Source organism: Daldinia caldariorum (genome assembly GCF_022478825.1).
Source record: "Daldinia caldariorum strain CBS 122874 unplaced genomic scaffold F4812scaffold_3, whole genome shotgun sequence".
NCBI classification, from domain to species: Eukaryota; Fungi; Ascomycota; class Sordariomycetes; order Xylariales; family Hypoxylaceae; genus Daldinia; species Daldinia caldariorum.
In genome coordinates this window covers 2434660-2458325 of record NW_025953039.1, presented here as the reverse complement: position 1 = coordinate 2458325, position 23666 = coordinate 2434660, and the positions used below count along the sequence as shown (strand labels likewise).

At 46.9% G+C, this 23666-nt stretch overlaps 8 protein-coding genes across 8 annotated transcripts; 4 read left to right on the top strand and 4 right to left on the bottom strand.

Annotated features, from left to right (window-relative positions):
• Positions 1-265: 265 nt before the first annotated feature.
• Positions 266-3056, bottom strand: F4812DRAFT_419516 (alpha/beta-hydrolase). Its single transcript, XM_047933353.1, has 4 exons — positions 2986-3056; positions 1882-2889; positions 1656-1811; positions 266-1594 (listed from the first exon to the last, which is right to left on the bottom strand). Exons 2-4 carry the CDS (start codon positions 2390-2392, stop codon positions 513-515), a joined length of 1749 nt encoding a protein of 582 aa, XP_047793255.1. The 5' UTR covers positions 2393-2889; positions 2986-3056; the 3' UTR covers positions 266-512.
• Positions 3057-3954: 898 nt separating this feature from the next.
• On the top strand, positions 3955-5126 carry F4812DRAFT_450101 (uncharacterized protein; the record flags this gene model as incomplete). Its single annotated transcript, XM_047936054.1, has 2 exons — positions 3955-4509; positions 4572-5126. The coding sequence occupies 2 exons, from the start codon at positions 3955-3957 to the stop codon at positions 5124-5126; spliced, it is 1110 nt and encodes a 369-aa protein (XP_047793254.1).
• Positions 5127-7446: 2320 nt separating this feature from the next.
• On the top strand, positions 7447-10136 carry F4812DRAFT_419511 (putative MFS sugar transporter). Its single transcript, XM_047933352.1, has 7 exons — positions 7447-7860; positions 7915-7966; positions 8042-8297; positions 8350-8598; positions 8660-8909; positions 9110-9456; positions 9540-10136. Exons 1-7 carry the CDS (start codon positions 7792-7794, stop codon positions 9919-9921), a joined length of 1605 nt encoding a protein of 534 aa, XP_047793253.1. The 5' UTR covers positions 7447-7791; the 3' UTR covers positions 9922-10136.
• Positions 10137-10474: 338 nt separating this feature from the next.
• On the top strand, positions 10475-12252 carry F4812DRAFT_456947 (uncharacterized protein; the record flags this gene model as incomplete). The annotated part of the gene is made up of 2 exons (XM_047937078.1): positions 10475-10890; positions 12141-12252. The coding sequence occupies 2 exons, from the start codon at positions 10475-10477 to the stop codon at positions 12250-12252; spliced, it is 528 nt and encodes a 175-aa protein (XP_047793252.1).
• Positions 12253-13479: 1227 nt separating this feature from the next.
• F4812DRAFT_469398 (uncharacterized protein) lies at positions 13480-14554 on the bottom strand (the record flags this gene model as incomplete). Its single annotated transcript, XM_047938876.1, has 1 exon — positions 13480-14554. The coding sequence occupies one exon, from the start codon at positions 14552-14554 to the stop codon at positions 13571-13573; it is 984 nt and encodes a 327-aa protein (XP_047793251.1). The 3' UTR covers positions 13480-13570.
• A 1310-nt stretch (positions 14555-15864) lies between these two features.
• F4812DRAFT_469396 (uncharacterized protein) lies at positions 15865-17253 on the bottom strand (the record flags this gene model as incomplete). The annotated part of the gene is made up of 1 exon (XM_047938875.1): positions 15865-17253. The coding sequence occupies one exon, from the start codon at positions 17251-17253 to the stop codon at positions 15865-15867; it is 1389 nt and encodes a 462-aa protein (XP_047793250.1).
• A 505-nt stretch (positions 17254-17758) lies between these two features.
• On the top strand, positions 17759-21538 carry F4812DRAFT_283032 (uncharacterized protein). Its single transcript, XM_047931053.1, has 4 exons — positions 17759-19040; positions 19098-19175; positions 19226-21024; positions 21205-21538. The coding sequence occupies exons 1-4, from the start codon at positions 18437-18439 to the stop codon at positions 21280-21282; spliced, it is 2559 nt and encodes an 852-aa protein (XP_047793249.1). The 5' UTR covers positions 17759-18436; the 3' UTR covers positions 21283-21538.
• On the bottom strand, positions 21452-23247 carry F4812DRAFT_283029 (uncharacterized protein). Its single transcript, XM_047931052.1, has one exon. The coding sequence runs from the start codon at positions 23099-23101 to the stop codon at positions 21794-21796; it is 1308 nt and encodes a 435-aa protein (XP_047793248.1). The 5' UTR covers positions 23102-23247; the 3' UTR covers positions 21452-21793.
• Positions 23248-23666: the final 419 nt, after the last annotated feature.

Below are 23666 nucleotides of genomic sequence, written 5' to 3'. Positions count from 1 at the left end.
TTTTGAGCCTCTTTTTCCGCAGGGGGAAACACCCCGAGAGAGGAGGATAAGAACAGCAAGCTACCTATACTAAAGGTAGGTAGGTACTTAATTGAGTGGAAGGCACTGTTAAGGTTAATTGAAAGGATGAGTAACCTCCTTGTTCTCTGTTCTGACTATGCGGAGGTGGGAGGCTCGATATTACTGCAGGGCGGTGATATTGGGGATTGTCAAAATTGCTCAGGCATTTTGCGATTAGCCATATTGCTACGTTAGACGATGCTCACAGACGCCTGAATTCAACTCAGGAGTAGTAACCAACCGAGCACTCACACGCCATGACAGGTAAGGATGTTTTGTACTACAGTGTACCTGTCGAGTGAATTGTATCTCAAGTCAAAGCCTGTTTTATATGCCCAACAATTGACAACTACCGTATTACTATGGGATACATTTGTTTACACAATTAGGTAGGTATCTATCATAACATAAGCTTCGGCTAGGTCCAAAGTGATCCAATACCTATAGGTAGATCAAAAGCGAAGGTTCTTAATGATCTTGTCCGAGTTAATAAAAGCGCATCGCTCCTTCAGCTTCTGCGCAGCTATCTCAGGCTTGGAGTTAGGACCATCAGTAGCGGAGAGGCCTTCGCTTGGCCCTCCCGCAACAAATACCGAGAATGTTCCATCAGCATTGCCTTGGCTTCCTACAGAGAAAGAAGGTGTGAATCCTTGGAACGTGTCGTGACCCTCGAGGCCTGGGACTCCACGGCTCGTGAATGTCGACCACGACCGCGAGCCACGGCTCACGAGGCTATAATCCTCAGGCGTAGGATCGAACGGGAAGTCTCCATATTTGTAGTGCGAGATGTTTCCAAAGATGTAGGCAAATTCGGACGTATGTATCGGGCCGAGCCCCGGCACGCCTTCGAATTCTAAGATAGGATCTAAAATAGTCTGATTCCAGTCATATAGATAGACGCTATTGCCCTTGGCAGAAAGTGCAGCGCCGTAGTAGACCGGCTCGCACACCATCAGGACGTCCCGAAATATGCGCGCGGCGCGGTAGAACTCGCTCGATAGGTTGGCCGCCGGGTTAGGGGGAAAATCGGAGGATGGATACAGAGAAAGTAGCTCATTGATGTCAGAGTCGCTCACGAAAGACATGTACGACTTGACGAAGCTGCGAGTGTCCTGTGGCGTAGAAATATCGGTATCCGTAAAAACAGTCAAGTCATTATCGCACCAGCCCATCATGACCGTTACATTAGCGAATCTCCCTTCGGCTATAAGTTGAGATGGTGGAGCAGGAAGGAAGTCGCCGTCAACGACTGGCAACCAGACATCGCCGATATTGTGAGCGATATCGACTTGGTGCGTCGCCGCCGAAGCATTCAGGAGTGTGTCCATGTCTAGGCCCCGCAAGCACGCTACTGTCTCTTGCGAGTGTAAAGCGCTCGTGTTGCAGCCAACATGGTCTACGACGAGCTGCAGGGCATCAATGGTAAAATTCGCAATAATCCCTGGCTCCAGGGCTTGACTTTCGCATATCCCCTGTTGGAATGGAACAGGCTTGCTTCCACCATAAGCCATAATCTGTATGCCGACAGCGAGACCTGAATCATCCGATTAGAAACGGTGTATAATTCTCACGCGTAAGGCTAGGTAGGTACTTACCACCAGAGGATTGTCCATGGATAGTGATCTTTTCAGGATCCCCGCCGAAATACTCAATATTGTCGCGAACCCACTCAATTGCGAGCCGCTGGTCTCTCAATCCGGCGTTTTCAGAACCTTCCACCTCGAGAGCATTAGACTGTGCGAACCCAAAGACTGAGATATGATTGCATTAGTACATGTTGTAGATACTTCATTCTATTTACTGGAGATGCTTGGTGCTTACACCCGAGGCGATAATTCATGGTCACGTGAATAATTGGAAGCCCGTTTGCGACAGACTCGAGGATCATGCCATCGGGCGCATTAGTAATTTCCCGGTTCTGACCAGACCAAAAACCGCCGCCATAGATCCAGACCAGGACCGGAAGCCGGTCTTCAGGGCATAGACTTTTAGGTCTTATCACATTCAAGTTCAGACAGTCTTCCGATATTTCCGTCGTATCGGTAAACCCTAACGGGAACAACTCATTCCCTAGAGGTTGAGGGCATGCAGGGCCATAAGAGAGGGCGTCGATTATGCTACCTGACTCCGGCACGAAGGGTCGCGGCGGCTTGAATCGGTTCGGCCCGCTCGTGTCTTGTCCGTAAGGAATATTCAAGAACGCCTCGACACCATTACGATTGAATCCTCGGTACGTGACATTGTTCTTGGCGTCAACAACTTCCGGATTGCCCTCAGCTGCAACAGTGCCACGACATAGCACCAACGCACCGAAAAAGGAAAATGGTCGCATGACTCAACCTTGTGGTCTCACAAAACTGCGTAGGTGTTTTTCTTTTCTTTTCTTTTCTTTATTATATCTTTTTTTCAGAAGTGTAGAAGAGAAATCATTTTATTCATTGTTTATATTCTACTATCGGAGAGCAACCTCCGAAGATAAGGCATCCGAACGACGCGAAGGAGCCGCAAATTAATCGTGTCGCATGTTGTCAGCATCTTGTAAGGTGATAATGTGGGAATAAACTAGCCTATAGAGGATATTACGGCTTTCTTTCCCCTTGCCGAGTGGAACTGTGCCATAGATACGCGAATCAACGTATAATAAGTGCAAGGCAGATGGACGTTTGCCTAAGGTAATAAGAAATTGCTTCCTTACGTGGCATGGAAATGAAAGACATAATGTTGTCTCTGATGACGGTTTTCCCAATAGGGCCAAGGCCCCAGTAAACTCATTATAGCTCATTGCTTACCTTATGTTAGTAGATGCATAACTTCAAAGTGACAATGGCGCTTATTGGTCATTAGTTATAACAACCTTCCATATTTGAGGATTACATAAACTCATCGGTATTTCATATGTTGTATAAGTACCTAGGTACTACATACCTATATATACACCGTATTCTTCCCTCTTCTAGGTTGAATAACTCTGCGGTTACCAAAGCCATTAATCTTTGGATATGGGCTGCGAGAGGTTCTAGCATGATTATTGGATCCTAGGCATTCCCCATCCGTGTTCTTAGAATATGCAATACCAAATGCCGTTGAGAATTGAGAGTCTCCTGTCTCAGCGAGGTCTCTATTCACGTGTCCAAGTTCGCATTCTAGTAAGGTTCTAGGTCGAGTCCAAATAGAGCCAGCCAATAGCTTCGTCGGACGCGGAAAGTAGGAGGAGCAATTCGAAATCGAAAAGACATACCATACAAGCATGGAAGTACTTTGCTAGGATCACGGAAGTTGTGTGAATGGGAAATCAGAAGCCGAGACTCAGATGTCTCATATCGGGGGGTCATATCGGGGGGGTTGTTTGTGGGCTGCACAGGCCAATCCACAACAGCACGTTGCTGTATTCTCGCATCTGATTGGTTCTTCATTAACTTCAACCAATGCTAAAGCTCGAATTGATCGCGTGCCTCGAGTCGACACCTTTCAACGCTCTTCGTCGACTTCGACGAAACTTTTCGCCATGTCCAACTTACATTCTAGACTCTGGCCCCTCTCCAGGCTATTTTTTTATGATTAGAAACGAGGAGCTTGTCACGATTTTTTTTCTTTCTTTTTCATAAATCTTCAACTTCTTAAATTCCTACCTCTTACCTGTCATACTTCCTTGAGCAAGGGAGAGATTCACTTCATTGCAGTAGATATCCCTTGATATACCATTTCTCGTGGCGATACCCGACTTTCAATCGGGACTGGATCTTTCATCTGAATCAGAAAGCGGGCAAAAAGTTGTCCTACTCGGCGAGCTTCCCAACGCCGTGTCTCGGGTAATATCATATTGATATCTCTCTTGTCGTGTGACCCTTTAGGAAAACGATCAATAAGCCATCATTAAAAATGACACGCCTAAAGATGCTGCCGACGCCGGCATCTTCCACCGAGATTAAAGGTCAGGATCATTCTCATCAACTCTCCACTCTGCAAATGTCCTTTGAGCTGCCCCCGTCAGCTATAGGTCCAAATGCAAAGTCCCAGCAACAGAACTCCGGGGCTAAGACGTCGCCCGTGTCGCCATCTACCAAGACGACTTACCCGGTTCAGCCGAGCGAAACGGTCAAGTCGAGAAGACGCTCATCTACCGTACAGAAAGAGGCGTTTGCTTTACCCCCTCCGCCAACAAGATCCCGTAGGATTATTCAGATGAAACCACGTCCCCAAGAAGAGCCGGGTGAACAATCCACCGCAGATAAAGCAGCCTCTACCACCAACGGCAAAGGTGCTGCCGGTGCCGGGTCTAAAAAGAAGCTGCCATCAGCAACTAGCGCCGCAGGGAGAAAGATGGCTAGGAAGACAGCACATAGCTTGATTGAACGACGTCGGAGGTCTAAGATGAATGAAGAGTTTGCTGTGCTTAAAGGTTTGATACCTGCTTGTACCGGCGAGATGCACAAGCTGGCTATCCTTCAGGTACGCCTATTCAAAACTTAAGTTGTAACGCTATTCCTTCGTACTAATACTTACTCTTTTAGGCTTCTATTGAGTATGTGCGATATCTTGAAGACTGCATCACCAAGCTGAAGGAGCAACGCGACGACCAATCTGCGACGCCAGCTCCGGCCCAGTTTAAGCTCACTCCGTCAAACGACGTTGACGCATATGATATGGACGAGGAAAAGGATGATGAGTGCCAAGATGATGTTGAGATGACGGGATCGGAGGCGCCGTCACCTGTTTATGCGCAGACTCCTGCTCGCTCTAATCAATCGTCTATATCGCCGGCGCTAGTAGCACAAGATACGCCGAGCAGACATCATTCCTATTCGTCGATCTCCACCGAGTATCGCCACTACAGTTACAGTGGGCCGTCCAATACCTCTCCAGGGTTTGGGTCTCAAGGGTATCCACAACATATGGGGACCACATCTACGTCACAATCCACGCTTACTAGCCCGGCTTTGAGACCGCAGCAGGAGATTGATCAGGAGGCATCTGCAGCGCTCCTGATGCTCAACGTGGATCGAAGAGGAACTACTAGCAGCGGCCCGGGACGAGGTATGAGTGTCAGGGATCTGCTTATTTCATAAGCCACATTAAAACTGTGGCTGGATGTTACTATATATTACATTACAGGTCCTTCAAAACAGTCCGCTCTGGAGCATGCATTGAGTTTAGTGGGAGTAGGGTTAGTTCTGGTCGGCAGGGTTAGTGCGGCTGTCTGCGTTTGCATTTGCATGGGCAGGATCTTGGGGTCTAGGGACGGTGTTGGGAGTATAGCATGGCACCGAAACAAAAGATTATAGGTATAAGGTTGCAGCTTTGTTTATAAATTGGGTTGCTAGGTGCCTAGGTAGATTTAATATATCAGGCTTGTGGCGGAATATATATACCTATCTGTGCCATGCTTATCTTGTGACCCATGCAAAATATTGCATGCGATTTTTGAAAGCCGTTCGGTCCGATATTGGGCTGCTGTCCACGGGTACGATTCGGAGGGATAGTCGGGGAAGGCCGGTCCTGAAGATACCTACGGTTGGACGGTATATGTTGGGGTGAAGATCTTCGAGAAATCGCATACCTATTGAAGGGGCTGTCTTTTAGTGTGATAGGTATGTCAACCCGCCATTTTCTTCTCTTCAGACAAGGGGGTTAATCGCGACGCAGGAAAATAAAAGATTGTGCAATAGTATACGTATAATACGAGCATCTAGAATCACGGGAGAACATTGCTGTTTTTCTAGTGCAGTAGCACATTGATGAACAACCAAATCTGGGCTATACTAGACAGAGTCGTAGCCGTTACCGATTAACTGGATGTCACGTTGCAACCCAGCGATTTGGGACTAATGACAGGCGGTAAAAGTTCTTTATCTGCATCTTAGGCGATATTTACTGGCATCAGCAGTATGCTGTGAGACTTTATTATCATACTTCCTTACCTATCTACGGGCTATAATCTGTGACACCTTAGGTAGGCGCTTTTCGTACAGTAGCTACCTAGTAGTAGGCACAGCATATCTAAGTTATGGTCTTCCCGTTTTCCCGACAACTCTAAACATTACAGCTATGTTCCAAGGACTCTTCAACGGAAGATTAAAAAGCAACTGTGAAAACTCATTAATCCCTCAATGTGAGATTTAAGGGATCGTCCCGTGCCTAGACAAGTCGCTAGAAGATATATCGGGATGGCGATAGACATATGCATACATCAAGGGAGATAGATGGTAGGTAGTATTTCTTACTGGCCAGGAGAATATTCCGTGGATGCCAAGTCATGCACGATCTGAATGGTCGGATGGGATCAGAGTGTTACTTCGACAGAATCAGTACCTAAGCCATGGAAGGTCCTTAATGTCGTGAGAAATGCCAAGAATAAGATATCGAATACGAATAAGTTTATATGTTTTATCTATTAGATCTCGAGTTATCGATACCTACACCAAGGAGTGGCACATTACTGCAACATATCTGACCTGAGCCATGCCAATTTCAACGATTCGCGTTTGCCGCCGTACTTTTTTAGTCTGTAGTTAAACCTTGCCCCTGAATGATCCCTGATGAACCCCTGAACCGTTCCTGAAGCCTTTTAGAGCCTCTTCCGCCGAATCCCAACGTCTAGCTTACGTTCGTTCGCGCTAACAGCGGGACTTGATCTCAGTAATGGTTACTTGATTTCTGATTTGTGACGGTAATAATGGTTACTTGATTTGTGACAGAGGTACGTATGTTGTATGTGGGTCTTCTACGTGACCACGCGGGATTTATTACCAGGTACCTAGGACCCGCAGATGACGGTTTTTTGCTTAATTCGTGCCTCACTTTTTCCTTTCAGCCTCCCTGCTGTACCATAGCAGACCCTGGTGCCCCCCAATAACCCCGAGATGGGGCCCCACGAACAGTACGGCTGCGACTCTATGCGCTATGACGTATGTGCTGAACCGTGCTAACGCCCGCCGTGTCCGCGTGTCCATTGTGAGCTTAAGTTAAGGTACCTAGGCACCTAAATGATTAGGTTAGGTTAGGTAGAAATGCGAAAGATATACATAAGGTACCTAGGTAGGTAGTAAACAGGTACATCTTTTATGCAGCAATATTTCCCAATGCGCTTACTACGAGTTTGTGGAGAGATCTTGGGATGTTGGAATGCAGACGATTACCGAACTTTTCCATCTTTTCCGTGTCCATGGGAAGCGGGAAGATTCAAGGGAGGGGCCTATGGAGGTCCAGATTGAATAAATTGACGCCTCATTCGTTCCCCAAAAAATGCTTGTAATAAAGGTGGAGTTTTTTTGCGGGTATCATTCTTGGCAGTAAGGTCGTTAATTGGAAGCCGTTAAATGGCCCTAAGTTCGTTAGGCAGGTACCCAAGATGAAATACGGCAAGGTCGAATCACCTAATTCCCTAGGCTCGGGCTTTTTCAAAGGAATTTCCTTGCGCGGGATGACGCCGAAGTCTAATTCTTCTCCAGATTTCCCCAGTCGGCCCAATTGCGACCCCCACTGCTGGAACGTGAAACTTGTCTCATTGGACAATTCAACTTATATAGTCAAGACAGTTGTTACAAAACCTGATGAAGCACGAAGATCATCATCGTCCATTTCAATCCGTATTGTTCTATTTAAAAGACCTTCCTCCCGCTCGTAGTTTATTGCTATAAATCTCCAGTATACCAAGAAGAGTACCAAGAAGAGTACGAATAAGAATACGAATAAAGGAGCAGACACAAGCCTATAGTTATCGTAATAACAAATATGGCGGTATCGCAAGCAAGACAGCCCTATTTTGGGCTGAAGGGTAAATGGCTGACCTTCTGGATCACTGTAAGCTACCAACACATTATAGGTAGCCAAGTGTCGTGAAGCTAACAATCATAGCTCGCTTGCGCTACAGACATGACCCTTTTTGGATATGACCAAGGTGTATTCAGTAAGTCCTCGCCCAAGTCATCACACAAGTTACCTAGGTATATATAGCACACTGGTATTAACGCCTTGGCTTTAGGCGGTGTTATTATTTCGAAAGACTATCTGGACGTCCATAACCTAAACGGCCCGGAAAATACAAGCCTTCTATCCATCATTATCTCGATTTATACCATCGGTTGCTTCCTCGGCGCTCTGATTTCATTTTACATGGGAGAGGCGATTGGCCGTAAGAAAACTGTGCTCGTTGGTACTACAATCATGACTGTCGGTGCTGTTCTCCAGACTACTTCCTTCAGCGTTCCACACATGATAGTTGCCCGTGTCGTCGCAGGGTATGTACTCGCAAGGGTTTACAGGCGGTGATTAAACTAACCTACGAAATAGTATCGGCAATGGTATCAACACAGCTACTGCCCCTGTTTGGCAAACGGAGACCTCTAAAGTCCACAACAGAGGATTTCTTGTAGTGCTTGAAATGAGCATGAACATCTTTGGTTTCTCCATGAGTAACTGGGTCAACTACGGAATGTCCTTCGTTGGAGGATCCGTCGGATGGCGGTTTCCCCTGGCTCTCCAGCTAGTCTTCTGCATCATTCTCTTCTCCACTGTCCCGTGGCTACCCGAGTCACCCAGGTAAGAGTTCTGTTGACATAACCGTTGTGTGATATGTGCGAATTTTCTAACCCAATCATAGATGGCTGCTTGCACACGGCCAAGAGGTTGAAGCAGCACAGATCTTAGCGGACTTGGAGGACAAGCCGGTTGACGATCCTTACATCGTTGCTGAGCGCGAAGAAATTGTTTACGGTATCGAGTATGAACGCCAAAACTCCATCAACTGGAGTGACCTGCTCCGAGGCCGTACCAAGGCTGGAACCAAAACCATTCGACGACTGATCCTCGGCTGCGGCACTCAAGCTATGGAGCAATTTGGTGGCATTAATGGTACGTATAAGAATACAAATTAGTCCCCATATGCAACTCGTTTTATACAAATGCTAACTAGGAGGTAGTGAGTAACTCGATTATAATTCCCTTACGCTTTTGAGAAAGAGTGCAAGCTCTTTAACCCATTACCCCTAACTCCTTTTCACCGGAAATCCCGACTAGATGGTCGAATAGAGGATGCTAACGAAAAAAACAGGTCATGTCTTACTACCTTCCTACTGTGCTGATCGAGTCAGTCAAGCTTGATGAGAGTATGGCCCGTCTTATTTCAGCCTGTGCGTCGGTTGCATATCTCTTCTCATCTTTGGTGGCAGCGCCTCTTGTAGACAAGCTTGGTCGCCGCCTTATGATGATGATTTCGACTGCGATTCAGTTGGTCTGCTTCTTGCTCGTCACCGTCCTACTCCACTTCGCGGAGAAACCCGGTTACCTTCACCAGGTTGAAGTGTCCAAGGCTTCCGTTGTTTGGTTTTTCATCTACTACATGGGTTTTGGTTTAGGGATGCTGGGTGTTCCATGGCTATACCCCACCGAAATTAACGCGTAAGTCTAAGACTCCCCCTCAGAAGCGTTAATTGCTTGTGAGATATTCCCAAAAAATAAGCGTAATTACTGATTTGTGATAGTCTTCCCATGCGAACAAAGGGAGCTGCTGCCGCTACCATGACAAACTGGATAACAAACTTTATTGTCGTCGAAGTGACACCCATCGGTATCCAGAAGCTGGGCTGGAAATTCTACATCATCTGGACAGTGACCAACGCACTTTTCTTGCCCATAATATGGCTATTCTACCCCGAGACGGCCAACCGCACTTTGGAGGACATAGACGCTTACTACCGCGACAACCCACCCCTGGTCCTCCACAAGGACCGCGACTCTACCTGCATCCGTCGACCGGCGAGGTTTGCCGAGGCACAAGGTCGGGACATCGAAGAGGCCGCGAAGCACTTGGAGAAACGTGCCACTGTCGCCCATATCGAAGGGGGGTCGGAGTCGAGCGAATGAACAGTTTCCTTGTTTTACGAATTCCCGTCTATGGGATACCCAGCGAGGTGCATTGACCACATTGCTTGTACGGATTGGAATATATCAGGGCGTTTTTTACGACATTTATAACGAGCATATGATCTAGTAGGGGCACATGCGCATATCTGGGGTTTCTGGGTTAGACTTGATACCACTTAGTTCATAACAATTTACAACAGAGTTCATGAATTAACGGAGTTCTTACTTCTCCTTATCCCTGTGCCGAATTTGAACTTGAAACTTTAGGTCTTGTTCTATAACTTTTGTGAAGCTTAAGAGATCACGGCTTGGATGATATGCTTCAAATCGCGAAAGCCTCAAAATTATACTTTATCAAATGATTCGAACTCCGGCCTTTCTTTTCGTTGCCACGCGGACTTGGAAAACATATAAATATGTGAGAATCGATTTTTTTTAATCCCATATCATCATCTCATCCTCAATAAAACTGATCATCAACCAACGAGACTACCATCACGCCTAGTTTGTATTCATTGCCCTTCTACATCAGAATATTTTCACAATATACACAATGGCTTCAGATCCGCCGACATCTCTTGATACAAATGTACTGGAGAAGATTTTTACCAAGCCTGTGCTACTTCAAAATGATAAGTCTTACTATCTTCGTCGTTACTTTCCCCTCCCGAAAGACCAATCTTGGAATATATATCAAACTACGATGGAGGGCACTGTGACGCAGGGCACTATACCGATTTCTGTCTTCGTTACTGCGCCGGGAGCTTACATCTGCACTTACATCGAGACGAAAAATGCTTCAATACCATTTAAAGCTCGTCATTTGCTGAAATATTATTACCAGCAACTATACGGCAACCTGGCCGGGCTGAATTATATTGGTTATTGCGACATCACCTACGCTACCGCCCGCACCGCTATGTTGAACGCGGCTACCACTATCCATGGGCTCAATGGATGGAAGCCCTGGTCGGTAATCCGTTCATAATAGGAACACAAAAGTTGGCGAGCGAGAATACCGACGAGATGCGAAACGCACGCGTCAGCGAAGTTTGGTTTGTCCTCGAGTCGTCGTCACCAGACTCAGATCCCTGGGATAATAATTTCTCGCTTCATATGAAAATCTTCTTTTCCCGTTAGTTTGCAGGTGGTTTTGGTTAGAGGCATAGTGGTTTAAACTCAGTACCTGGACGATCGACTGGTCTTGTGGTTATGTATCGTCGATCCCCGATTCCCATCCCGTCCGCCTGGGTAATTTGAGTCAGTCAACATTGCATACCTGTATTTAGTATCTAATATTAAGTCATTCATTACTATCATAACTTATCTCTGTTTTTCTTTTTCTATATTAATGTCCTTGTAGCGAAATACACATGTATTTTGTTGTAAACTTTTAACCCTCAAAGAATTTCAAGAACGTATGGGAATTTTACGTTAAAAGTATCAAGTTTCACAACTCCCCCACGAAAAGATCTGCACACTTTACTTTTGCGTAAACATGTATATTGAAAGGCATTTAATTTACGAGTGAAGACGAAAAAATTCTTCCACCAATATCCGAAGAGCTATGGGCTATTCATTCAACTACACCTATTAGCCCAGTAGTTTTCAAATGCCCTAAAAATAATATACCACGTTGATATGTCACGTCTTCCCTTCTAGTAATTGGAGGTTGTATATTTTTATTTATCTTGTTGAATTAAATACACGTATATCAAGTTGTTGATTTTGTAATCGGAAAGGGGGTGGTTCCAGTTAAGGGGGCCCCAGTGATGTGGTCCCAACTTACAAATACCCGCAGAGATGTAAACCTTAAATATGCGTTTTGTATACGCCAGTCGACCCAGCCACGGCCTTGCCCGAGGATCATCCCAATATAAGCTCTGCCAGGTACCTAAGGAAGTACCTAGGTAGCTAGTGGGTTTGGAATACATATAAAATACCACCCCAATAAGCGTTTGTCGGTATCGAATTACCTAAGTATCTAATATCATCAACAGCTGTAAAATAAGAGAGTAAGCCCATCTTTAAGATACCAAAAATGAGTGAAATTCTATCAACTTTGACTAGTCCTAGGCTGAGTGTGCCATTCATGAGCCACGTGACTCTCATGCTCTTTCTTGAGTGTTGAGTGATCGTTTATAAAAAAAAAAAAAGAAAAAAGAAACATCTTTTACCCTTGATGCTGAAGTACATTGGTCTATTGCTAATTCTCATAGTGCGGTCTTCCATTTCGGCTTCCACCAAGTCCACGTCATGCGCAGTATTTTAGATAGCAAAGTCTACACTCCACACCCGGCGATCCGCTCTACACCAGGCGGTGGCAAGTAGCACCACGACATCATGGCGTACTTGCCACATCGCAGAGAATCAGGGCGAGGAACTCTAACTATGATAGCTTTTGAAGCCAAAACTTTATACAAGTCATTTGTCCCCAAGCGAGACGCCTGGTGGTACCTAGGCGGGATGAACATGTCAGTGGTCCTCCTCTCGGTTCTTCGACTGTACGCGTCGGTGCTCCTTCGCGATACCTCTCTTCGAAGACGAGCGCGGGTGATATCCCACTCGACATCACGGCCCGGCGAACTTCTCTCCAGGAGATTCTGAATTTCACACTGAGCCGGGGAAAAACGGCAGGTTAATTACGGGGAAGGGGTTTGATCGTATAACGGGTCTCTATGCGCTGTTTACGGTATTGGATTGGGGTTTTCCAGTGGCTAGGATACTCACTAATAATTAAATAGGGTAACCTTGGGGTCTGTGAGAGTTTCACCCGCTAGAATGGCGAGTCACATGGTAACCTTTTATGCTAAACAGAAATGTTGAAAGTTCATGTGAACGCCCAATACGACTCACGATTCCAGGGCGAGAAAGAAGTACACCCGATTCCGAACCAATGCTCCCAACCCCCTAACATACCTACTCCGTAGACCAACGCGACAGTTAAAGTCACCCTAGAGAACTTTTAGGAATCCATCTGCCTTAGGTACATAATGAAATATCAGCAGACTCGTTTAGATAGGTAAGTAAGCTTGTGTCAGCGTTGATAGATTATTATAGTCAAGTGAAAATATTGCGTGATGTGGTTTGAAATCGGTAGATTTATTGGCTCGTATTATTCAACCAAGTTACCATAGCATAATGATCATCGACCAGAGGCCATTGGTTTGCGAAATCCAACGCTAAGCGTAACATGTCCAACGATTAATACTCATATGTTTTATTTAATAAACTTTTTTTTGTACCCAAGTTTAAAGTTCATTCGATTCTTAGTTCAGACCTGCCTTATATCAAACATGAAAAAAAAAAAAAAAATATCTGATCATTACGCCTAAACCAACGCTTAAAGCCTATTTTAATGGTAAAAATTCCCTGTATTCTGCCGCTATGGCACTTCATAGTTAACGAAATAACCTGAGACTAGGTTAGGTAGTCATTCCCTAAGCCGTGGCCTTATGAACCTATTTCTATAGCAAATATTATCGCCCCCTTTTCCTTCCAGCTTTGGGCAGAGTATACCTGAATACTCCGTAGAAAGGCTAATCAAATTCCATGTACCTGCAGCACACCCCCGTGAAACGCATCCTCAAATACCCAAAAATTTACACAAATCGAAAAATCAATATTACTCGTCTGCGTACCTAGGTAGCTACATAAAATAAGGCCTTTGTGAAGCTGGAAATTTCTTGTCGATAGCAGACACTTTTAAGGTCGTGGTCGGAGTATGGATGGGCGAGAGAGGAACTGTCGTGACCAAAGTGGGAGTGTGGGTAGGTGACAGAGACACCGTCGCGACCGAGGTGGGTGTGCTTTGGGAGGAGTGGCCCGGAACGGTGGTGGTCTGCATTGTCGTAGCCTCACCATAGCCTGTTCCGACGCTGCTGGTGCTGGTTACCTGCGACGAGGTACTCGTGGTAATAGACGTCTGGCTGCTGCTGGGTGGAGTTGGTAAGGCGCTGCTCTGACTTGTAGAACTCGAGGGTTCGCTCGAGCTTGTTTTCGGCGGAATGCTAGGCGACAGGATTGTACTGCTGGTCGGAGTATTGGGGGCGGATGAGGCTTTTACCGAGCTTGAGGTAATCTGCGGTACGATGAAGGACGATGATGGCGCCTCTGGGGGGTTAGCGATTCCCGGTTTTGGCCAGAGAGTAATTGCGGGAGACGCGCTTTTATTCCCCGCTGTGGACGCTGAAGTCTCTAAGGTCGCTACGGAACTTGCTGAGGGGATATAGGGAGGTAGGGTCGATAAGTTAGAGTTACTCGCCATGGAACCTGTTGAAGGGATGTAATGAGGCAGAGTTGATAAGTTAGGGGTAATCGTTATACATCGCCCTTTAGTTCTGCTCTTGGGGCTCTTGGAAGCCTTCGTGGTTGTTGTGTTTGCTGTTGCAATCACCGCGCCCCCGGCTCCTTCGGTAGTATCAAATACGGATGCCATAGCAGTCTCTGCTGCGCGCAGGGCCTCGACGGAGGTATTTATCCACAAGATTGGATGGGTAGTGACTGTTCTCGTGGACGTCAGCGTCGTCGTACGGACGGTGGTCGAGATAGGCTCGGGCGACTGGCTTGCATCGAGACCGAATGCGCGCGCAATCAGAGCAAGCAGAAAACCACCTATTGTGTATGTGTTCATTGTTGCGACAGGAGGCTTTGATAGCTTCACGGCAATACGAGATGTTCAACTGATCGGGGTCAGGGCTGCGTAGGCCTTGAGAGAGGACAAACGGAACCGAAATATTGATACGATGCGGAGCGATGCCTTTAAGAAGGGGTTTTAGGAAGTTGTATTTTACTATATAGATACTCAGTGGAGGCGAAGGAAGTGACAGCTTCGAAGAATCATTCTTCTTGTCAGTTGTGTCGTGGACACTGGTCTGTATTTGAGTCAGAATCGAGCCGAGCATCGTTGCTTGTCTATTCCCAAAGTGACGTTGTATCCTCAGTAGATAGGTGTGATTTAACGTAGTCACTCGGTACCTACCTGGTAGTAACAATTATTTCACACTATTACCCCTTTGCCGTCACCCATACTCAGATCGACGAGAGAAAATGATATCGGAAGTGACTAGCCAATATGTTACAAATCACAGCCTAGCTCTTTAAAAGAAGAGTGTACGAGACTCGTGGTAGGTATGTCAATAGCCTAACTCATCGGATTCACCAAACTAATTATAAGCAATTCATTCACTGCTGGCTCTTTGTCATAGGTAATAACATGCCCAAAAACTATTTCAACGACACTTCTGGCGGGAAAGGGAGGTTATGAGGCGTAAACAGACACCTTATTATGTCCGAGTTCGGGAGGGGAGTAGGGGGGCTCTTTGTGAAGTCGCTGCGTCCGCGGTTCATGACAATGTAGGTATTTCCTCGGAACTTTCCCCTTATGTGGTCTAAAAGGAAAGTAGCATTGTTACAGCAAGAACTATATGGTACCATGACTTCGAATCGGCCTCCAGAGACCTATGCTTCCTAGGTCGGTGCCATGGAAAGTAGAAAGGCACCACAGGGTCATATAAAAGATATCGTTTTCGCATCGAAATACAATTGATACAGCTAACCTCCATTTAATTCACAATTTTCGTGGTGACCCAAATAAGGATCCTAAGCAGTACCTTACTACTTAGATATTTTTTTTGATGAGATCTAGGCTGTGAAGCATTCTTTTCAAGTTAATTAGACAATAGATCTTGCAAATTAATATTAACATTCACCTGCAAGGGACCGTTATAAGGCACCTAGAATGCATTAAGTGCTCGTAATTCAAAGTTCGCTGAATTGAAATATGTATCCTTGTCGCTGCAGTATTCGTTATTTCTCTCCCATGATATGAATGCCCCGTTTACCTACTACCTCTTGCGCCTCCTCCACGAACCATGGATTGAAGCTAACGTACCGTCTATAGCTACCTAAAAGGTACCTATAACGCGACGAGGGGACGCCGATTCATACATCTATAGGCAACAGTAACCTTATTTCGTCTATCCGTTCCGGCGTTAAGGGACAAGGTCCATCGTGAACGAACCACTCGTTTATATCAGACAAAAATTGAGTCTGATGGTGCTCCTCATAATTGGCCCCAAAGTCCCAACACTCTCGTTGGTCAGTGAGTACTGCAGTGGGATCGGACAAGTTTCCCACTGCTTCGGAGTCGCCGAACAATAGCTTAGAAAGACGGATGCGGTCAAGTTTCATAGCCTTCTTCATTTCCCTTAACAGTCTTGCCCACGAACTAGTAGAAAGGCTGCAGTGGCTAAGAGCAATATACTTCAATGTCAGTTGATGTAATTGAAAGAAGTCAAGCAAGTCATTTATATCAGCCTTAACTTGGTGTAGGTAAACCATGCCCAGGTTTTCCCATTTGAATCTAGGCGTGACAATGTTGTTGAATTCAGCGTAGCCCGCGTGTCGATAGGCAGGCTGAGTAAAAAAAAGTCCTAGATTCTTGAGTGTAGGAAGGGCCTCGAGAAGCTTTGATATTGTCCTTTGTTGTGTACCCGGGAAATGCATTCCTTGGGCTTCTGGGTAGAAAATTGGTAGTATGTCTCCTTTGCTCTCAAACCAGAAATGCATAGTTTCTAAGCCCTCATACACGGTTCTAATTCTGTTGATAAAGTTCTTCCGAAACGACCTCGCATCTGCCCTGGCGCACGTTAAAGAGCGAATCTGTGTCCCTGATTCTTTTAATCCATTCATGATTACTTCCATTGGACGGTGGCACTGTGGCCAAAGCGAGTCGCGTATATGAACGAAGAACTGTTTGAATGGCGACCAACACGTGAGAAAATCGGTACAGACGAAGATGCTCTTCAAGTTGGTAAACTTCGGTATAACCTCTTTGAAAAGTCTGTAATCTTCTTTTGTTGACAATATGTATTGCTGATATTTCACAGCACATTTATAACGACGGTAGTTCTCTTCGACGTCTTGCTTAGACATGGGATCCCTCTCAGCTGCGTCATCCGGAAGCCAATTTGTCTTACAGGCCAATACCCTTTCGCGCAATTCGTTATTCGTAGTATTCGATACATATTCTTTCAGCGATATATATGGGTCATTGCTTCTTTTTGGCCTTGGAAGCTTGTGGCAGACGTAGACGAGCTCCTGGACGCTTTTGCTAATGGCCGGGTGGCGTGCAAAATGACACAACATGGAGAAATCAGGCTCGTAGATATGAATGATAAGCATTCTAAAGCCATGCCAGGCACCGATATCTGCAAATTCGCTGCAAACTAGTCGTAAGGATCGGGCTTCGGAGGCCGACATGAAGGAAAACACGACGTACAAGAGCTCTGGGGGTAGGGGTAGCGGTAATATCTGATGTTGGCGATCCATGTTAGTTTAGGTAAGTTAAATTACCATAAAATCGACGGGATAGATGTTTTTGTCCTGTTTCTATATGATATTATGAGGCGGGTTATTTTGAATGAGGCGAGGATGAGTATGCCGAATTACCCAAGTTGAGTTTCTCTTGGAGACCAGTACCTTAGAAACACCTTGCCCATACGCCATTCCCTTGGTTGCATAGGGGCCAAGGTTACCTACCTTAGGTACCCAAAGTACAGGCAAGTCCTATTCCTTCTTCGAGAGCTTGGATAATTTACAAGAGGCAGGTACATTAGAAGGCCTCCCATTAATCTGGCATCGTGGCTGTTATGTTGATAGGTACTGTAGATAGGGGGGTTATAATACTAATACTACACTTGGCTCAAGACATCTTTTCAATGCCCCATTATGTTATTTTTTTTTTATGATGGCCTTTATTTTCGCTTGATATATTATGAAATAGTAGTATTTGTTTATTTTCTCTATCTTCTAGTTTGCATAAATCATGAACTTTGTTTTAAGAGATCGCTAGGAATAAAACCTCCTTGTGAGGAAGTGATCCTACTAGGGTTCTGCCACTTTCAGACTTTGGATTGATCGGATCTTGGAGCCGTTGTCGTCATACTTAGACTACACCCCTGTTGGCTTGTTCCTTGGGAACCAATCATTTCTCCTGAATTCTCCCGTTCCTGGCTTAAAGTGGCAATGAGCAGCTCTATTCTACCGTCTTCTATCAGACGAGCTGCCGAGCTGCCAAGTTTTTCCAACTTCGACTTGCCGCATCCAGCGCATTTTACTGGTAACCACCCTTACGGCAGAACACTACTGGCTGATGCAATCATGGCATCCGATTGCCATGTCCATGATGTACTTAGTGAGCTAATGCCCATGTCACCCCGTTACATTCTGACATTCACAAACCTCAACGTTACCAGGGCCTATTATACCCAAGGCCGATACTGTTGTATCTGCAAGTATTATGATAATTCTGCCCGTTATTGGTCCCGGAAATTCATCCTTTGCGGTTTTGCTGTCCCCTATAAACCTCAGACGGTCGCAGTGACCTCATATCCATATATGAAGATGCCACCCCGCCTTTCTGTAGTCATCGCTGTGCATAGAGTGGCGATACCCTTCTATGCGGTGAATTTGAGAAGAGATAACCCACGCGATAGCCGGATGCCCTTTCACCATGACATTTACCAAAGTCTTCAGTAGAAACTCTGACATCGGAAGTCGACGAAACGAGACCCCGCGTCCAAGATTTAATTCGCTGGTTACCTCAGATCGCCTGAGAGAAGGCTCACGGCCCCCGAGATTTTCGATGGGTAGTAATATTAGGAAAGGAAGACGATCGATATTTAAAGAAGTAGGGTTGACCGAGGAGGAGGAAGAAACCCAACGAAATATAATCCCTAAGCCGCACGAAGAGAGTGACGCCGGTGAAAGAATTGAGCTATCTTCGGAGATAACGTCGCCGGTGGAAACAAGACCCTCGGAGGGACAGGAACCGGCAAAGGGAAAGTCGAAGTGGTTGTCTAAATTAGCACTGTCGAGGCGCCCGAGGATGAAAACTACTAGTAGTGCGCCACCTCCTAACATTGCTGGGCTTCATAGGCTCTCCATGATCGCTCTGCTCATCGCAATTGTTCTTCCTACCATTAGTTATAATAACGGTCGTAAAAAGGTTGAGATCAGCGGCGCAGACGCGGGCGTAATTAGGCCAACTCCGACCGTGCTTCTCAAAGGCAGAGAGGACAGCCCTACCGATGTTTGTACGAGATGGGCTGGCCAAAGTAAGAGTCCACTAAGCACATTTGGCTTCTTCGCATTGCGATTACTAACCCCTTAAGGCGCTTTAATCAACGGGACCGTGTACTTCTACGGTGGTCGTTCGAAGACTAACGGAGACCAGCAAGCGAATACATGGAGTAAGTGAAGCATTGATAAGTGGAGCAAGACTCTACTAACTAGACCCTAGACAACGACTTTATAACCCTCGATCTTACCAAGTCGTGGGATATCAGCTCACCGGCTCTGTCGAGGCTCCCTAGACCATCGGGTCCGCCCGCGGTATCCCTTGGCTATCTCTGGAACGACTTAGACCGCGTATACCTCTACGGCGGCGAGTTCTCTGATAATCCAATCGCGAAACCCGCGCCGGTCTCTACGTGGATGTACGATGTGGCTTCCTCGACATGGACGGAGTTTCAAGACCCTAAGACATCAGCTGGGAACTTTTCAGATCCCGAAGGCACTCCAGTGCAACGGGCGGCAGAAGGCGCTGGAATATCCGTGCCCGAGTTAGGTGTTAGTTGGTATTTCGGCGGACATCTAGACTGGGCTACTACGCCAGGATGGACGAACCAGATTGACCGTGTTTATTTGAAAAGCCTACTCGAGTTTACGCACCCGGGATATGCAAACTCTGGGGTTGACTCGCTCTATTCTTCCGGTGCCCCAGCAGGTGGTGCCTATAGAAATATCACATGGGGCGGCATTCAAAACCAGGAGGGCTTCACCGAACGAGCTGACGGCGTTCTTGTTTACGTTCCTGGCTGGGGTCCAAACGGGATTCTGCTAGGTCTAGGTGGAGGAGTTGTCGGAGAACACGAAACCACCGATGCATTCGCCTCCATGAGCACTATTGATGTTTACGACATCAAAACTAGCACCTGGTATCACCAAAAGACGTCTGGTGAAGCACCTCAGGTACGAGTCAATCCATGCGCGGTTATCTTCTCGGCCCCTGATGCGAGCTCGTTTAATATCTACATGTACGGCGGACAGAACCTGCTCCCGTATGGAAACCAAACCCAGTACACAGACATATGGATTTTGACTGTGCCGTCGTTTACTTGGATTAAAGTCGATGCTTCAACAAGCAAGGAGCCACCGGCCCGAGCTGGCCACCAATGCGCTGCTCGAGACGGCCAGATGGTTGTGATTGGGGGTTATGTTGGCACCAATATTGCTTGTGACAAACCTGGGATCTACAATTTCGACGCCTCAAATTTAAACTGGAAAGATTCCTTTGACGCAGCAGACCACCCGGCAGACGATCACCCGGAGAACAGTATCCTCGCCGGCAGTTACGGCTACAAGGTGCCTGATATAGTCCAATATGTCGTGGGCGGCTCGTCCGACGGCGGCGCAACAGCAACCCAACCAGCATCTGGCCCTGCTACAGACGGGCCTTTCAAGACGGGTACGCCACCAGTATTCACCATCACGGCACCCGGTAGTACCGCGACCGTGTCAAATGGTGGCTCCGGACCCGGTGGCCCATCTCCATCCCCCTCCGGCACGAACGGGGCCCTGATTGCCGCAGGCGTAATAGCAGGATTTGCAGGTCTGGCGGCAGTATACCTCGGCTTCTGCACGTGGCTATACCGTCGCCAGGTGACCGCCTACAGGAAGCACATGGCCGCCGCAAACCGGTACTCGGGCTCCGTGGAGGGCCCCGCCGGCTTCGAGGCGGCGTTCGCGGGCATGCGCGACAAGCTGCGCAGGGGCGGTCACCGGCGCGATTCCCCCGGCGGCTCCAGCGAGCATTTCGGCTGGGTGGGGCGTCAGAGCGAGCCGAAGTGGGCAGCGGGTGACGATCCGAGTTCTGGCACGTCCGGATCGGGCTCGGGCTCGGGCTGGCCGCGGCCTAGCGATGACAGCCCCTGGGCGTATGATAACTACCTCAGCGGGGTGGCGGCGGGGGTTGGGCGCTCGAAGAGCGGCGCGAGTCGTAGCACGGCTGGGTCGGCGGACGCGCTGCTGGATGGACGGGTACGTAGTGTTGAAATATTTCGTTTCTTTTCTTTCTATCCCTTCTCCCCTTCTCCCCTTACCCTTCCGGAGTTTCTTTCTTAATAAGTAAGGGGTGGGGGTTAGGGATAATGGTTCAAGAATGGAAGCTTCCTTACATGATGCACAATTGAATTGACGGCTGACTTGGATAAAAAACAGCAACCGAATTTCATTAGCGTTGTGTTGGCGCCTAGACGTGCGTTACGCGTTGTGAATGGGATAGAAGATCAGCAGTAATATCTTCTTGCTTGGTCCCCTCCCCCCCTTTTTTTTCACCCATCTTGAATTGTACATTGGTAAAACATGATATCTTGGCAAAAAGGCACCCGGGTGAAGGGTCTCTGGATGAATTGAATGAACGATATATGAGGAATGATCTGCGAGAGTCAACAATTGTTTTGGTTTCGCTTTCGTTTTGTTGAATGATTGTACGATACCCAGACTTCGACGAAGTTTAGAAATATGGTAACAGGTACCCAACCTAATGTAGGAATATATAGCAGCCGATTGGTATACGTCTAACGAAAGGAATTCAGATCTACAAGAGTAAATTTGTTGATATATTGATATGTTATCCCAAACCTGCTTTGTGAACTTCGATTTCCATTCTATTGGATGAAGTTCGGTATAGAGAAACATGCCGTCCCATGCCCTCGAAACGCCGGTCCAACCTGGATTTCCTTTCCCGTAAAATATAGCCGAAAGATGCTATGGCCGTTCTTATATTTACATATCGACTCCATGTCTCTTATATCATTTGATATATAGGGACCGTAGACGCGATCAAGTCCTTTTCGGGCGCGTTGAAAATGTCAAAGTTCAATTCGTTCATCATCTTTAGCAAGAAATGCTCGACCCAGGAGAGCTCGTCGGCATCTCCGATTTCTTTCAGCCGATCAGCCGTATCTAGGGCCAAGCAAAGAACCCGTCTCCTCTGAGACGGCGAAAGTTCTTTGGGGCTCGAAGTGCCGTGTAAGAATTGGACAGCGGCGGAATGGTCGGGATCAACGGGATGGTGGAGCCCTAAATGTGCCAGATCCAGGTGCACCTTCAACGGGCGTCCTATGTCGACGTACGATTCGAAGAGGGGCGCCGAGGGCTTCGGCCATTCCGAGGCGAACACCGTAGAACTCCAAGACATGCGAATCCACGCGTATCGAAGACATCTGAATGCTACGCTGTCGTCTTTAGGCAATATATCGTTGCTACGTATGATAGTCTCATACGGCTTGTCGAGGCTGACCTTCACCCCGGAATACGTAGTGCCGACCTGCTTCAGGATAGCAACCAGCAGGCTAGATAGAGCAAACATACGATGATTTTCTACGTCGTCCGCCTCTTCACCTGCAGCCATACGCGTCACCCACGCCCAAGCTACCTCCTCCAGACCTTCGGCATACATGAACGGTATTAGAGTTGTGAACAAGGACGGGTTGGAAAGGAACTGCTGGCTCGTTTCTAGGCCGGAGGCCCGGAGCCACTGCACCACCCGCAGCCCAGCTTGAGACTCGGCCATAGCCCGCCGGATGTCGTCATCCGATTTGCTCTTGATCTGAGAGCGCACCTTGATGAGGAAGCCTGCGGCACGTCGCGGGGTCATAAGGCCCCGCGACACGGCGGAATCGAAGACATGGAAGGGGTCTCTGGGTGCGGAGGGTGGTTTCTGTTCGTCCTGTTGGGCCTGGTGGGAGAAGAGGGGGTTGGAAAGGATGGCGCGTAAGTGTCGATCCGTCGGACGTTGATGACCCAGGGTATTATTATTATTATCTAGGGAAGAAGAAGAAGAAGAAGAAGAAGAAGAAGAAGAAGAAGAAGAAGAAGAAGAAGGCGAAGAGGAAACGGATTTCGCAGAGGCAAGTTTGTTTATTTTAGTTTTTTCCCACGGTGTTATATCATCGGGATATCCCCAGGGGTGTTCCTTATCGAGGTTCTTCCGGAAGGACTTTGTGATGGAATTGAGTAAGGACTGGGATTCGCGAGGGGTCAACGGTAAGGGATGATGTATCGAGGGGAGGATATTTTTGAGCGAGTTGAGCGAAGGTGTTCGGACCACCATCTTGAGGTTTTATTTCCCGATGGAAGTTGGGTTTAATCCCATATATGTTCGACTTCGGCGTTTTTATGCTAAGTATGTGTACGAAGTAAACCGTAGTGAAGTCGATATCGTCACTTTGAAAGTGAGAAGGTTTGCGATAAGCGCAATTGGGCGGTTCGATAATAAGCTAGGTACCTAGGTACCTAGAGGTAGCTAATGATTGGTTCCGGTTTCCCTACTTCCCCGCCTATCGCTTTAGGTACATAATGTGATTCAGGTACAGTTTAATGTAGTTAGGTATTTTATGCACCAAACCAACCTTAGGTACCTACATGTATCTTATGGGTGTTGGAGGTCAAAGTCGGGTTTTGGATCTATTGAATCTTCTTGGAGGAATTCCGCGACATATCTTACTCCAATTATGGATCTGTCGATTTATATGTACCTAGATACCTACATATCAGGTCATACTTATAACTACAAGATATTGACCTTAGTAGGCATTTGTATGATTTATTTCCTTTTCAAGATTACCTAGGTAGGGACAAGATGTCTTGAATACCTCTTATATTATTTATAAATTATC